The 16,670-nt window shown below is 46.5% G+C and overlaps 2 protein-coding genes across 11 annotated transcripts in view; both read left to right on the top strand.

Annotated features, from left to right (window-relative positions):
• HOXA3 (homeobox A3) overlaps positions 1–16,670 on the top strand; it is a 45,098-nt gene that overhangs the window by 16,433 nt on the left and 11,995 nt on the right. For 3 of the 10 annotated variants that reach the window (XM_088053887.1, XM_088053892.1, XM_088053874.1), the window contains exons 3-4: positions 9,916–10,104; positions 13,606–13,870. Coding sequence is in view for 2 of the 10 variants with exons in the window: in XM_088053916.1 (XP_087910042.1) it covers positions 9,992–10,104; positions 13,789–13,870 (195 nt within the window). In the remaining 8 variants the exon portion in view is untranslated. Of the gene's footprint in view, positions 1–9,915; positions 10,105–11,258; positions 11,368–11,445; positions 11,848–13,605; positions 13,871–16,670 lie in introns of those variants that run through there. The other 7 variants (XM_088053884.1, XM_088053916.1, XM_088053927.1 and 4 more) reach the window with 5 other exon arrangements.
• On the top strand, positions 5,976–8,464 carry HOXA4 (homeobox A4). The gene is made up of 2 exons (XM_005518899.3): positions 5,976–6,610; positions 7,185–8,464. Exons 1-2 carry the CDS (start codon positions 6,028–6,030, stop codon positions 7,511–7,513), a joined length of 912 nt encoding a protein of 303 aa, XP_005518956.1. The 5' UTR covers positions 5,976–6,027; the 3' UTR covers positions 7,514–8,464.

Genomic DNA, 16,670 nt, shown 5'->3' on the forward strand with positions numbered 1-16,670 from the left:
CAGCAGCAAGAAGAAGAGGAAAAAAAAAGCGCCCTTAGAAAGCTGGGGGAAACAGCAGAAGTATTGAAACAAACAGTGCGAGTCTCTTACTCCTAAAAGAAGCTGCATAGCTTTTGTATATCTTTGTGGTTAAGGGCGTTACAACTGCAGGTCAAAAAGTTGAGGGTCAAAAGTTTACGTTTTGCACCACTCTTAGTCATTCGCCCAGACAGAGTTTGATGTCAATGTTATAGCCGAGATCTTGACTATCAGCACAAAAGATAAAATAGCTTTGAGTTACGTGTGTATCACAGTATGGACTCCAGGTGAACCCTACTGGCTGAATGACCTCAATTACCAAGGAAAGGATAGAAAATTCCTCTTTTCAAGAGTAATACACGTTGTATTTCATCTTGAATTATCAGCCACATTTGTGTCTGAATATCTCGGGTTCAGCCGCGGCAGGTAAACACGCGTGTTACCCCCACAGAAGCCACTGATGTTGCCTCCTCCAAAAGTCAGGTGGCAAAATGCCTCACCCTTGTTTATTATATAATAACCTGCTCTAAGAGGTTTAATGTTAAGCCTTCTCACTTTGCAAAATGGCAGGAAGATAAGATAGGAGCGAAGCTATTAACACGTGTATCGATCCTAGCCGCGTCTTTGTTTTTGCTCTCAGTTCTGTAGCGACCGCTAAACTGTGCTTAAACAGGACACGCCGGAGATAATACGGGCTATATGTTTGGTCCGAAGGAGCTCGTTTAAAATGCGGAGCGGTGGAGTCGTGTTGCCATACCCATGGAAAATATTACGGAGAAGCTGGCGTCCTGAGCCTCTCCGTGATTTGGAGGGCTCTCACAGCCTTCTGGAATTACCCGAGGCGGCAGTTCCCAGCGAAATTGGGAGTAGGACGCGGTGTTTTTCCTCTCGCCACCCACCCCTCTTCACCCTTCCAAGAAAAAGTTTAGTGGAATTTCTTAGTGCAGAGAGATTCCCACATTGCTGGGATTTTTTGTTTCCAGTGCCGCCTCTGAGTAAAAGCTTTAGCTCCTTGGTTAGACGTGTCTGCAGGGAGAACTAGCCAATATTGCTCAAGCAACTTAATTTTGGAGGACATCATCGCAGACGGGATTCAGCTTGAAATTTTAGGGCTGAGGGGTCGGTGGAAGAGGGGAAGGATATTCCCAAATAGTCTTAATCAGACCTGAAAGGTGTGGAGGAGGGGACAGTGCGACAAGGAAATCCGAGAAAGAGCGCACCTCACTCCCAGCCACGCATTGCTGCCTTTCCAGCCCCAAGGCAGCAGCCTACACCGGCCTCTGTGTAACTGGGACGCGTGAATTATTTGCCAGAGACACAGCTGGATCGTGGCAGGCTAGCGCTGTATCTTGGGAACAAGTACGCGAGAGGTTAGATACCAGATTAGCCAAAGTGATTATCGGAGATTGTGCCTAAAGTACCTGCTGAAGCCTGGAAAGTGTGTAATGCAAGTGTTTGCTCGGCGTGTAGACGCTGTTCACAAGTTGTTGCTGCTGCTCACTTGTAGCGAGCCCTGGCACTGCACGTTTAGGGAGCCTGCCCGCTCTGGAGATAGTATATAACCTTTCACATCCAGACTATTTATTTGGTGTAAGAGCGAAGCCTGATAACAAGCTAAAAACCGTAGCCAAATATCTATTTTGTTAGAGAATAGCAGGCGGATTGTTTCCAAGAATAACAATGCGTCTTTGATATACCCAGAATGAAAGCTGTTACTATAACCGGCTTACTTAGGAGTAGGTGACAGAAATCCATTTACTTCCTCACTAAAACAATTAGTGGTCCGGACTCCATATTTTAAATCTGGTTTAGAATTAAAATATCAATGAGAATAATTTCAAAGAAGTTGAAACCGCGACTTACAAAAATATTGACTCTTTTCAATTATTGTTTAAATTGTCCCATCCACCCCCCCCCCAAAAAAAAAATAAAAAAAGAAAAAGAAAAAGGCAACAGGCTAGAACAGAACAGTTAATAATCTGAGCCGAACTCTTTCTGTCCTTTCACACTCTGCATTCAGCATGCTGCTCTCTGGCGTGGAAGGTCTGCTCAAAAGACCATTCATTTAAAATCCGGGCACAAATCACATTTTACGTGTGTTTATTTAAGCGCACCAGGACGGAGTGAGCAAACCCCGCCAACTATCCCGTTGTTAGAAGGAACCCCAGTGCCAGGGAAACCACCGCTTTTACCAAATGCTGAACTTGGGGCAAAAATGCCAACATTGCCCCGGCAGCGCCCATCGGGAAGGACGCTCTCATCCGCGGAGGCAGGAGCAGCCTCGGAGCTGTATCATTCCCAGGAACAAAGAAAGGAATACAGTCGATACATTCCATAACGTTTACATTTTCCCTCGATTTTTTTCTTATTTTTCCCTTAGAAGTAGTGACCTGGGCAAAGCACCCTGCTATCTAAAAGACACTGTTATAGACCTTTTAGAAAAACTAAGTCCAAGGCCGAGGTGAACTTCAGGTCACCGCGTCTAACAAATATGAAAATGTCGCCTGGTGAAGGGCACGCCTTGTTATTTAACAAAGACTGTCAATGTGTAAGATTAATAAGAAACAAAATGCACACGGTGTCACTTTTCGGTCACTTTGAAACTTGGGACAGCCTCGCATTCAAGAGGGGAAAGCTGGGACTAAATATATTCAAAATGGTTCAAATCAAAGTCAAGCTAGGCTGCTAGTGCGATTCTTCCTCCTCCTACCGCCCTCGGTGGAGGATGCCCGGCACGGCGAGAGGTTGACTTGAATCATTATTATTATTATTATTATTATTATTATTATTATTATTATTATTATTATTACTACTACTACTACTACTACTACTACTACTACTACTACTACTACTACTACTACTACGTTACTATTATTATTATTATTATTATTATTATTATTATTGCTGTTGTTATTATTTTCTCTCTCGTGGTAATTACGTTTTAGCTGCATATGTGGAGGGTAACAGGAATGCTTTTCTGTTTCACAAGAAAAAGAGGGATCCCTTTTTCCCCCTCTTTCGGTATGTATTGAGTTGCCTCTTCTTGGTGCATGAAAATTTACTCTCTCCCTCTCAATTCCGGTGCTGTCCCCATCCCATTCTCGGCCAGTCTCGGCCAGGAAACTCTCTCTTCTTTATTAATTGATTGAAGGCTCCTTCTCCAGTGAAATCGAGCCTTTAGTCCTTCTGGAAAAATAAGGGAGCCGGCCTATTTTATCCTATCCTTTTCTTTCTTTGAGAACTTAGGGTGATGGTACAAGTTTGTTAAAGGGAAGTACTGGGGAAAAAAAGGGTTTGAGATTGTTTATTACAGCCATAAATCTTGCAGTAAAATGTCGAAATGGCCGTGTGCAAGATAACACTTGGTGGTCTTGGCTGGGTTCTTGTTTATGATAACAAAACCAGAAAGACACGGAACAGGCCTTTTGGAGGTCCTGCCTCAGCACATCTTCGCAGACTTAGAGAACCACATGAAAAAACCAGACTTGAGCTGAGCAGCTCAGGTCACCTTGCAGATTTACACTCGTATACAAAAATGAGTCCTTCTCTCTGTGACCAAGCGCCAGAGCCCTACTGTAGAAAGGGGCACGGTGAAACTTCGAGATCTAATCACAGTAAATAATACGAAGCAGAGCCCGGTCAACTCTCCCAATATAGCCCTCATCTTAAAAAGCGAGACAACACTTTTCGTTGTGTTTTACTGTGGCGTGAGAACACGGCAGCCCGCTGTAGTGCTCCGGCCATAGTGCCTCAGGACTTATGCCGAGGATAATATTTACGATACCCCAGTGTAATTCATCTGGTGCTAGCCGGCAGGTATTTGTACGTATGCGTCTCTATGTGTGCATGTATCGCTTTATACCGGGAAAATGCTATCGTGGTGGACTTCGGCAATCTTTTATTTTTCACAGTCATGCGAAGGAAGCTTTTTTTTCTTTCAGGAAAATAGTTGCTGTCGTTTTGTTGTTGTTGTTTTGTATATAAATAAAACAATCTCCCCTTTTTTGTCAAATGTGTGCTGCTGAACAGTTGCGGCTGTCTCTGTGTGTAACCGCGTGTGTGTAACCGCATTTCCTCTCCACGCAGAGTAAATAGAGAAACTTATCTATTACGCCAGTTAGAGTTCCATAGATGTGCTGTTGGAAATGAGTAAGTAAATGTGTTTTAACTCTCTTTACAAATTAGACATTCGATAGTAGGAGGAAATGAGTGATTGTTTGGATAAGTACCCCAGTATACCCAAGTGCTGGAAATGTTCTAACATATTACAAGCCACATGCAATGTGCGTGCCTGTGTGTCTGTGGCTAAAATATAAATCGATACGATGTGTGTCTTGTTAGATAGAATATATATTCAAATAGAATTTTATTGCATGTATCCATTATCTATTAAACTGCGAAAGACAATAACCTGAATTTAAACCAGGGTAACTGTTAATGTAATATCTTTAGGAGGGCAAGATCTAAACTGTATCATATTTACGCTTGATATATTAGAAGTATTTTCCCATACCAGCAGATGAGATTTAGCCACTCAGCAATTATATTCTCTAAGGGTGTGGTAAATATTTCTATGTGTTTATATTCTTTCCTGTACTGCTGAAAAAAATAATCTGAAAAAGTTCGCGCCTACTCCAAATGTGGCAGACTAGCTGACGTTCAATAAGTATTTTTTTCCCCCTTAGAATAAGAGCGTAATTAGTTTAACCATCAAATTTCAATTACCTAAGGTCAGGGTGATTGCCTCGATTCCCCTTGAGCTGCAAATACCGTTAACAGTCTCAGTTTTAGCTTCGTAGAAGTGCCCGCGTGCCCTCTCCCTCCTACACCAGGGCTTGCGAGCTACATCTAAGAAGGCGTTAGCGATTTCTTATAGAAGTGAAAATTAAGAAGTAAACCTAAGACGAGGCACACCAAACCAACGGACCTAAATTCGTAGTTCAGAAAGCTCTCCTCCGCGGGGAGGGATGCTCACAGCGAGCCCTGTAATCGCCGGTAGGATGTGTTTGATACCGTCGTGTCCGTCTTCCCCTCTCCCCCCTCTGTTCCCCGTTATTTTCAGGCTCGCACTAAGCCTCACACGCCGCAAGCCCCTCGAGGAGTCTCCTCGGCCTCCCCGCGACCTTGGTTCTAACTTTTGCGTCTATTCCTCCAATTAGCCCAGCTTCAATGGGGCAAAAAAAAAGCTGTCCCTGGAGGTCGCGGCCGCCCGCGGTCCCCAGCGGCGGGGCGCTGGGGACAAACCTCTGAGGGCGGCCGGTGGCCTGTGCCCGACAGCCGATGCCGCCCTCTGCCTGCGCGCAGCCCTGGCGTTTGGAGATGGGCTTGTTTAAAAGGATTGTGCAACGCCTTGTGCAATGCCTGCCTCTCTCTGGATCGCGCAGCTGGGCTGCGCTCCGCTTCCTCGCCTCACTTCCTACACTCTCCCACGGGAGAACGAAGACACAAAAAGTGCTGGGGCGGGCCGGGTGGGTGGGAGACTGTCAAAAAGCCGGATTAGTTTTATCTCGCTTGACACCGCGACTGCTGGACGCGGCCCGGGTCGGCGGGCGGGAGGAGCCGGGGATGCTGCTGAGGAGCGGACGCGGGGCGCTCCCTCGCCAGGCAGCCGCCGCCCGTGGGGGAGGCGCGGTCCCCGCGGAGGGTCCGCGGGCGCGGAGCTGCCCTGAGGCCGCTCGTCCCTCTTCCATTTCCTGATCCGGGGTCCGCGGCCCCGCGCGGTAATTGGCGCTGGCGGTCAGGTGGTGGCGGGGCGGCGGGGGGTGCGGGTGTGTGTGTGCGCGGGTGTGTGTTTGTGTGTGTTGTAGGCGCTCCAGGGGTGGGAAGAGAGGAAGGGAGGGGAGTGCAGCGGGGAAGGAGGGGGGGGGGGAAGGGCTAGAGGCCCAAACTTTGGCAGCGGCAGCACTTGACAGCAGCGGGAGGGGGAGAGGGGGGGAAGGGGAGGGGCCTCGCCGGGCCCAGGAAAACGACAACGCGAGTAAAATTAGTATTTTTGCACTTCACAAATTAATGACCATGAGTTCGTTTTTGATAAACTCCAACTACATCGAACCCAAATTCCCTCCCTGCGAGGAATACACGCAGCACAGCGGCAGCGCCGGCAGCTCCGCCAGCTACCACCCGCACCACTCGCACCCCCACGCCCCGCCGCCCCCGCCGCCGCCGCACCTGCACGCCGCCCACCCGGGCCCGGCGCTGCCCGAGTACTTCCCGCGGCCGCGCCGGGAACCGGGCTACCAGGCTCCCGCGGCGCCGCCGGGGCCGCCAGGGCCGCCTCCCGAGGCGCTCTACCCCGCGCAGGCCCCCTCCTACCCCCAGGCGCCCTACAGCTACAGCAGCGCCGGCAGCGCCGCCCCGGGCCCCGAGCAGCCGCCCCCGGGCGCCTCGCCGCCGCCGCCCGCCAAGGGCCACCCCGGCCCGCCCCAGCCCCTGCTCCCAGGCCATGCCCTGCAGCGCCGCTGCGAAGCAGCCCCCGCCGCCGGGGCCGGCACCGGGCCCGCCTGTCCGCTGCTGCCCGACAAGAGCCTGCCCGGGATGAAGGGGAAGGAGCCGGTGGTCTACCCCTGGATGAAGAAGATCCATGTGAGCACGGGTGAGTTGCCCTTGCCAGGGGGAGGTGGGGATGCGCCTGCAGAGGAGGGAAGGGGGGAGGGTGCTCCCGGGACCGGGATGGGTCGTTGCGTGTGTGGCTTTTTTTTTTCCCCTCCTTCTCCCTCCGCGTTTCCTAATAGTTAAAAAAAAAAAAAAAAGAAAAAAGAAAAAGAAAAAAACAAGAAAAGAAAGAAAGAAAAAAAGGAAAAAAATAGAAAAAAAAAAAGAAAAAAAAAGTGAGAAACCTTTTGTATCCGGGGTCCTTTATCAAAAGATTTACGAGACGCCAAACTGTTAGGGCAGTAATTATAGCCCCCATAAATTTAATTGCCCTGCAGTGGCTCTGGGCCATGTGTCTTTGAAGCTTTTCTTCTAACCCAAATGCCCATCACCATTTTTTATTGCTCCTCGATTGTCCTCACTGTCGATAGGCTGGGAAACAATTTTTCTTGCCGTTTATGTATCTTATGTGAACTCGATGTCAAGTTATTATATAATGATTATGTTCCATCCCTTTCCCTCTCCTTCTTTCCCCTCCGCGTGTGTATGCGTGTGCCTGTGTGTGCACGTTTCAGTCAATCCCAATTACAACGGAGGGGAGCCCAAGAGGTCTCGTACAGCCTACACCAGACAGCAGGTCCTGGAGCTGGAGAAGGAGTTTCACTTCAACCGCTACCTGACCAGAAGGCGACGCATCGAGATCGCACACACCCTCTGCCTCTCCGAGCGCCAGGTCAAAATCTGGTTCCAGAACAGGCGCATGAAGTGGAAGAAAGACCATAAACTGCCTAACACAAAGATGCGCTCCTCAAACCAGTCCACACTGAGCCAGCAGTCCAAAGCACAGACACAGGGCCACCCCCATTCGCTCGACGGGGCTACACCCAACGCAGCTGCGCTATAAATACGGTTTTTGGTTTGAGTCTTTTTGGTCTTTTTTTGTTTGGTTGGCATTTTTTTTTGTCGTTGTTGTTGTTTTGTTGGTTTTTTTTTTTAATATATATATATTTACCTATCTATTGGGGTTTTCAAGCTGCCTCGAGGTGGAGGCTGGCCTCTTGGACCAAACTGTGTAAAACAAAACAGGAGCAGAAAAGGAAGACGAGACGTGTCCAAGAACGGGCACATGTTTAAACCAAAACCCGGACGATTGTCTACATTGTATATAGATAATGGTTCCATGCCCATCATTTTTTTCTATTTATGGAAACGCTCTCTTGCCCTCGGTGTAAGAGAGGGCTGGATGCTGTCATGGACGAATTCTCTGTACCTAAGACGGACTCTTTTTCTTTTTCTTTTTTTTTTTTTTTCTTTTCTTTTTCTTTTTTTTTTTTTTTTTTTTTTTAGGGAACACCTTAAAAATAAAAAAAAAACATTTAAAACAAAGCAAAGAGCTCGTGAGACACTTGTGTAAGGCATTGACTTGCATAGCGCTGTTTTGTGGTGTGTTCATGGATTTCTCTGTGCGTGCTTGTGTGTGTGATGGTGCACAGTCACGTATACACACACAGACCAACACGGGAGAGAGAACAAACACGTCCACAAGAGGTTAAAGACTTATGAAAAAGTCCCCTTACGCTGTCTAAAGGAAAATGTTTTATGTATCAAAGGTAACTTAACTGGTTTAAAGTGTAGCCCCCTCAGTAGCTGTGATCTATTAGTTTTTCTCCACATTCCCTATTGCATTTATTTAAAGAAATATTGCTATAAAGGCTGTTGCTGTCTTCATATTTGGCACCGTCTAAATAGTTTGGGTCCATGTACAATTTGTGGATTTTTGGTGTAATGTATAACAGTGCCAAATGCTAGTAATAAAGATTATTCTGTACAAAAGAATTAAACGCTTGAAACACAAGTCCACTACGTGCTGTTTCATCCACCTTGTGCTTGACTGGTGTTGGCATCAGAAATGGAAAACAACAGTTTAATGCATTGTTTTGACTTGGATTCATCTTGTCAATAAGGTAATGGTTGTTTTAAATGTGGTGAAAAACATCCTGACTCCTACTTGCCTGGCTGGGAAAAATTGCGTTGCAGGATGAGGAAAGGTCTTGCTTCATTGTATAGGTGAGTGGCGCTCTCTTTAGCTGACTTAGACAGAATGAGTCTGACTCCACCGCTGGCCGTGCGACTGTTTTCAGATGCCTGACAAGAGAAACTGTGCTTCTTCTGGGAGCCAATAAGCTCCCATGCAGTGATAACATTTAAAATCTTTAGCCAGTCGTGGTTTATTCATTCATTTTCACCTGATTATGATTTCTTAGCTGACTAGCACTGTTTAAGGGGAATACATGAGCGGTAACCTGAAGTTTCTTTTTAAGCTGCCTTTTCTGTTTCAATTTCCTTTTTTTTTTTGGTTTTAAGATTATTTCGAAATGTGTGGAGAAAGCCTTGGTAGACACATGAATTTGGATACAACTCACAAGGCTTTTTTGACTGAGATTGTCACAACTACCATGGCAAAATGGGATTCAACTGGTTCCAGCTCAGGCCATGCATCTTTCTGCTTCCAGGCAGCTAAGGAGTTCAGGCAAAGCAGAGCTGCTAACAGAGAGCCCTGCTTGGGGCTTTCACAACATGGTCTCGCACTGAGCTGGGTAGGAAAAGTCTTGTAAAGGAGCTCCAGTGTTAGTAAATCTTCCAGGGAAGACCTGAAGGCCAATACTTATTTATTTACTCACCCAAATACATACAAGATGGATTCTTGGAATCTTGTCTTCATATAAGTGAGGCTGCCAGGACTAAGGGCACCATCACCCCTGGTTGAGGTAGCACCAGGCTCCAAAGGTTGTGCCAGCATCCCCACCTAGCCATGGAATAAGTACCATCCCAGAGAAAAATGTAACGTGCCACTGGCAGAACACGTTCAGCATCAGGGAGGTGGCAGCTGTAAACTCCCTCAGCAAACACGGCTGTCCCCATACCTGACCAAGAAGCAGGCCTGAAAAGCGCATTTCTGCTCACACATTGCTGTTTCCTAAATCCTGAGTCGCCAACTGTCTCCTTATAAAGGGAAAAAATATATAGCTGTATGTGAGGTAACTACTATCTGCAAATGTGTAACTCTTCATTTGGTTTATTGCTTGAGAATCCCTTAATGTATTTAGAGCCAAAATTAGCACAACTGAGCAAAATTCCAGCTGAAACGTATTAACTGGCAGTGCAGGATTTCTTTAGTGTGCAGCCTATGTGTATAAACCTGGTTTGCTCCCATTGTAAAGAGAAATGAAATCACGCTGCAAATAGCAATTTTAGCGAGAATCATTAATCACCTCCTACAATAAATACTTCTTTGTAATTCAACAGCAGTTCTGAAAGGCATTCTCTTGGAAAAGTCTGTGAAGACGCAAAGGATTTTCCTGGGGGAAAAAAAAAAGTGGTCATGTGTAAAGACACAGCATCTTGGCTGTCTGCTAAAAAAATGTACATTCTCTTGAATCTGGAGATTGAACTGCGGACTGCAAAATACCCCATGGCAGATTATCATCGTTTAAGGTAAATTCTTGTTCCCTCTCTTCCCTTTCTGCCCTGATTGGGAGCAGAATGCTGCTCCCGGGCTGGGAGCCCTCTGCTCCCCGTCCAATACCTCCCATCTTTACAATAACTTCAAAAATTACATCGTCCTGTTTAAATTCTCGCATTGTGCTCCCTTTGCTAAGGCAACCAGGAGTTCACCGAGAGGACAAATTTTCTATCCCATTAATTGTTTTTTTTAGAGGAGCAGACTGACCCTTCAAACCCTTGACCTTTAAAGACAGTATTCTTTTTAATCCGGCACTTGGACCTAAATGTCTCTTCCCCCCTCCCTCCCTCTCTCTCTCTCGCTCTCCCGGTGTCTCTCACACACGGATTTATCTGCTCTGGCCACAAAGGCAAGCACAGCTCAAAACGTTGGAAGTGGAAGTGTGTCAATATTTCAAAGAAAGACCAAATCACCTCGGAGTCAATTTGCTGTCAGCAGGGAACGCCACTCGGTTAACCCCGGCACCCACCTCCCCTCCACCCACCAAGAAAAATACTCCTCTTCCAAGATCCCCCTCCTCGTTTCTCCTGCGAGCTCTTGCTATACCTGGTGTTTCATTACAGGAGGAGCTGAACTGTGACAAGCGCCTTGTGGTATTTAATAACCAGGGCCATCCTGCATCGGGGGATTACGCAATGCCAGGATTTATTTTTTTTTTTAAATTTTTTTTTTCTATTTCCTTTTTTTTTTCCCTCTCCTAGGGTGCTTGCAGTCCCAGGTCTTCTTGTCCTCTGTTTGTAAACGAGGAAGGGGTGGGGGGAGCCCTCACACAGGCGGAGTTCCTGACGGGCTTGCAGTGGGGCTCCGGCTCTCCCCGGGCTCGCCCGCCGTTCCCGCGGCTCCGGCCGAGCCGGGCGGGCGGCGCGGCCGCGGGACCCCTCACGTCACGTCCCCGAGGAGGCGGAGGCTCCGGCCGTGTCCGCAGCCTCCCGGCCTGGCCGGGCCGCGGCGGGGTGGGACCCCGGGCTGTCGCTCCAGGGCTGTCCCCTCCTGCGCGGCGCTGCGCGGGGGCCCAAGCCCGGCCCACGCGGGTGCCGCTGGGCTCGGGGCTCCCCGCGTGGGCAGGGGAAGCTCCGCGGCCGCCTCCCTCCGGCCCCGGGCAGCCCTTGTGGCTCCGCCCGGGCCCCGGCCAGGCAGCACTCACCCGTGGAAGACGGCCCGTGCAGTGCCGCCCTGCCGCTCTCCCGTCCCCCTGCCAGCGGCGCAGAGCCCCCTCCCCGCTGCAGACAATGACGGTCTGGGTTCAACCGATTCATTTGGAGTTGGGGCGGGGGGGGATGCGGAGGGGGTAAAGCGGACCCAGCTCGCTGTGCAGAACGGGACAAACCCGCGTTAATAATGCCCCAGAGCTCTCCCTGGAAACTGAGGAGCTGTCAGAGGCAGTAGAGATTACGGGACCCAAGTACGAGCATCCCTGCGCTCGCAGATAAAGGTGTTGCGTCTGTTCTGGGGGAGATATTGAAATTTTAATCTTTAGGGTCACGTGACTCATTAAATAATTAATGCAGATAGTCAGGAATGGATCTGTGGCCGTCAGTCCTCACTAGGAGTGATTCTCTCAGAAGTGAAACTCAACTCCTTATTACTGGAGTTTGTTTTTCTTTCTTTCTTGTCCTTTTTTTTTCTTTCTTTTTTTTTTCTCTTTTCCCTTTAAAAAACCCCACCTGATCTTGAAAGATTCTAAACTTCTTAAGCAAGCAATAGGGTCTGTGTTGGTAAGTAGGTAGTGTGTATTTCTAGCTTGATGACTTTAATTGTTTGTGCTTGCTTTGTCTGCTGAGCATTTGCTTAACAAGTTTAATATTTAGAAATGTTAAATCTTTGTTTTAGCTTCCTTGTGGTCACATTACGGCTTTCGGTGATTAAGTGTTACGGAGGCAAACACACTTGATAATGTTCTAATTCACGCTGTGGAAAGCTGGGTGCCACAGTGCAGGAGGACCTGCTTTGTTCAATTTTCCTGGCGTTAATAAATCACCGTCTCTTAATACATGGCCAAAAAAGCAATGGAAAGGCAGTGAGCATTGCAAAGGAAAAGTCATGGGCGAATTTCTCTATGACTCATTAGTCTGAACGATTTATGTACGAACTTAGAGTGCCGCAATGAATATTAGAGTTTGGGGTAACAACAAATTAAAAAAAAAAAAAAAAGAAAAAAAGAAAAAAAGAAAAAAGTCATAGTTTTTGTAAAGTGCTTTATTGCTACTTAGCAACTCTTTAAAGAAACAGCATACTTTAAAGGACCGTGGCAGTGTAAAATATGGTAGCGTGACCTAATAGCTCCAAAATAAATAACAGAAAGTCGCTGGCACCATTTTCAGATACACGCTCCATATTTAACACGAGTGGGACAACCCAGTCACGACACGCTTGATCGATGATTATTGCTGTTTGTAACATGATTATTGATTAGGGATCAAAACGACTAAGGTACGACTTTGAGCCTAAAATGCCAGGGGGTTCCCCCTGTGCTGAAGCCGAGTGGAAGGAAAGGTAGAGCTAAGAATAACCCCAGGAAGCAGCTCCCGGGCTCTGTGATTGCAGTTCAAACTTTCCATTTTCTTTTGTGTTTGCCAGTAGATTTTAACAGTCAGCGCTTGCAAATTTATGAGACAGCAATAAACAGTTTAGTAGGCTATTATTGCATGATTTTATGTAGACTGGAGTTCAACACCAAATTTAAAATTATTAGCGTAATTATGGAACTACTAAATTACCAAAGCAAAGTATCTGCTCGAAAAGTTCTCCCAAGACAGACTTAATATTTCCAGGGCTCAGATAACACCCTTCAGCAAGAACGGTGTTATTTAATTATTAGCATTTACATTTACTCTCGATTGTAAGATGCGTTAGATGGGTTTTATTAGCAAGACTGAATACAGGGGTACATTATTATATGTGACAAATTCATATGTAAAAGTGATTCAGTAAGTGGCATGCAAATGACCTGACTATTCTCTTTTTGGGCTTAGCAATATTGTTTATTTTAGGGGAAAAGAAGTAGCCCAATTTTTTTTTTTCCCTTCTGTCAATGGCTTTCAGTGATGTTGGTTTTTTCGTTGCTGGCTTTTTTTTTTTTTTTCTTTTTTCTTTTTTTTTAAGCATTTGGGCCCGATCCCGCTTCGCTGAGGTCAATTGTTAGTCTCTTACTGAGCTTGTGGTGGCAGGATTGGGCCCCGGCTAACCGTTTGAATAAAAGCCCAACCACAATACGCCCCGCATTTAAACTGGAACCCTTTCCGAGTTTTATTCAGCAGAGATGAACACCACGACTTGTGTTTAATGTCTGTTCTTGATTAAATGATCCTAAACAAAGGTTTCCCAGAGGAAAATAAAGCAGACATTCATGTAACAAGAGTTAGGAATGACAATATTTCCAAACACTTGGAGACAGAAGGCATAGCTGTCTACGGGGAAAAAAAAAAATAAGGAAAAAAACCCAACCAAAACAACCGCACGCTTTTATTTCTCAGCTCCCCGTGCTCTTCACCCGGGTGGGAATCCACGCTCCTCGCGGGAGCCCGAGCCAGCTCCATCCCCGCCCGCCCCTCTCGAGGCTCTCCCAGCACACCCGGCAAAGCATGTATTGCCAATGAAGGAGCAAAATACCTCCCCCTGCACTCCCCGGTAAGGCTCTGTTTGTTGCTTGTTTACAGGGAGCCCCGAAACGAAGCCGCTCGGCCGGGGCGGTGGAAGAAGCTGGGAGCGCCTCAGCCCAACCCTGCGCAGCTGGAGGAGGTAAGAGCCGGGCAGCGGCCGCTGCTTTTGCGCCGCTGGCAGCTGTAAGAATGCGATTTGCCTGGTACCTGCATGAAGAACAAGACTGCTGGAATGTGATTTTGTTGTTGTTGCGATAAATATTTAACCTAGCTGGGATTTTTTTCCTGGATTGGCTCTATTCATCTTCCGTGGGTGGTGAATGCGCGTGTCTGGGCAGACAAAGAAGTGTACGGGACCTGAGTGATCGCCATCCTTATAAAGGCATTGGGGACAGGAAGGATGCAAAGTCATCTGAAGAGCGAAAGAGTTAGAGAATTTCTTTGTCCGTTCTTAGCTCCTTCTGAAATCAAAAGCACCAGGCGAGGGAGAGAGGGTTTGGAGCCAGTTCGGTACTGAAAGGCTGCTTCTCGAGGCTTGTCTGTTCGCCTCCTCCTCGAGGAGTTCCGCAGCCAGTCCTGCAAACGAGAAGTGCATGTGGGGATGTTAGAAAACCTGATTTTTGTCTGCCTGCATACAACAGAATGGTTCGCGAATAAATTTCGTGTATTTGTCCTTCCTGGCCTGCTTTGCACTGAGTGGAGGTCGGTGTCTGGTGGTTCGGAGTTGCTGAAGTCCTTGATGTGCTTGGTCCTCTGGCAGGAGAAAAGAAATGCTTTCCATAGTGACAATATTTTTTTATGCCGGCCGTCGAAAGGGGAGGATTACATAGAATTAGCTCAAATTCCTGCTAGATTTACCTGCTCCTTTTTGGATGTTGATGTACAATTAGTGTATTTTACTACCTTTTAAAACGGCCATAAATTACGGGACTACAAGGGCTCTTTGTGTTGGCTTAATGAGCTGCTTAAATCTTAACTACAAAAAGGCGCTGCAAATGTCTATTCACGCTTGTGTTCGGAAATTGAAAGCGAAAACACGGTACGAAGGAACCTTCCTCCGGTGGCATGTACCCACAGCATTGCGGGCAGAGATATTTGGGATTCCTTAACTGACCCAACACCGGCAGACTCAGCTGACTCTGAGCAGAACTCCTCTCACAAGGGCACAGTCGATAACGCTGCTCTTTTTATCTACTTGGGAATGATCAAAGACCAACTTTATCAGACGCACGGATGTAGGTAAACAGCTCTGCGTCCCAGCAGATTGCAAATCTTTCGAGGTAGCGAGGAAATAAGTACTTATATCGTACGGGTGATTCCCATTTCATCTCCACATGGGACTGATAGGCACACCTCTTACCAACTGGCATAAAAGTAAACTTGAAGCACAGTAAAAATTCTAATTCTATTGAAGGTAACTTTAAATAGCATTAATGCTAAGAGTGGCTATTAATGCCAGAACGGGCACAAAGGGTCTCCCTTAATGAAGGCACGTTATGAACTCAGATCTGTTTGTTGTTACTGAGGCTGGAATTTAAACTCAGCTCGAAGCCATGTGTATAAAGCACAGAGAAATCAGTAGCACACCTACTGATAAGCTCCACATTTTTTCTGCTAGAAACAGTCTTTCGGGTCTCCAAATCATCAAGGTAATAAAACACAACGTTGAGTGTCCAGGAACAGGAACAAAGCAATAAATGGGGTGGCGAGGGAAGTCTAGCGCCTGCGACTCGCAAGATCACTTGAATTTGCATCTGAAACCTCGTAATCACGCTACTAGAACAAACAAAACTTTCTCCAAATTCGGCGAAAGGGAATAATTTTCAGCTGCAACTCAGGACAGCACAAAGTTAGGCAGACTCCCCCTTCTGCCTTCCCAAAGCACATTCTGTGAAAGGTATTCACACGTCAAGAAGTTACTTTTCTTAAGAATTAATTAGCTTCCCCATTATATACACCAAGTTAATTGTTAAACAGTAGTTTTAGGATTAACTTGACCATTAATACCAATAAAGATGTTCACAGAAACAGGGTTTTGAAGCCAATAGCCACAGCTAGCGTTAAGGCATTTCAGATGACTTATGATTGTGATTTATTGCTTTTGTAGTTTCTATTTGCTCAAGACTGTAACTTCTAAAGCCATCTTTCTACTTTTGACGCAAAGCAGTCGATAACTTTTTACAACAGCCCCAAGAAAGACTTGATTTGCTTTTTTTCAGCATCTGCTCCATTCCCCATTAATTTCAGTTTCATTGTTGCAGAAGAACTTCTCTATGTGTTCCTTCTATGGGGTGTAAACGCACCAAATTTAAAAGAGCCGTGAATCCATCTCAAGCAAATATCGGTCTTGGTGTTCTAGAAGTATGAGAGCTGGTGGAGTTACCAGGCATGCTGATAGAGATTCGGGCATGTCGAATGTGCCTGATGTCCCCTCTTTTTTAAAAAAAAATCTGTAGCTTTTATTTTAGTTCCTAGTCAGTGATAATATATGTATACCCTGGTACTAGCTTAGTCACTTCCATGTGAAAAATTGCGAAGTTTTCTCCTGTTGTAACGTCATGCTGACTTTGCTGCAATGCCACTACTGTACACTGTTACAAATGGGTTTACATTCCAGTGGCCCACTTTTACAATCCAGGCGAGTATAATAAGGCTTGTCCATAACACTGAAAGTCATCTTTAAAAAGAAAACTCCTTCCATTCTTTTCAATGAAGTGTAGGTGAAACTGTAAGAGGGGATATGTAGTTAGCTTCTTAGAGCTCCTGGGAGATGGTGATTTAGGCAAGGATGTATACATGATGATGCACAATGCTGGAGTCACAGAACTGAGCTAGGAGCACGTTAAAAGCGTGAACTATCTGGTTTACTGTGACTCCTTCCAGAAAAGTTGTGTGAGTGGAGGGGTTTTTTTTGTTTGTTTAGCTTATTGTGTCAATAG

This window comes from Pseudopodoces humilis, chromosome 1, assembly GCF_049639895.1.
Source record: "Pseudopodoces humilis isolate 2021_Gansu_Grassland_sample_001 chromosome 1, ASM4963989v1, whole genome shotgun sequence".
Lineage (NCBI taxonomy): Eukaryota > Metazoa > Chordata > Aves > Passeriformes > Paridae > Pseudopodoces > Pseudopodoces humilis.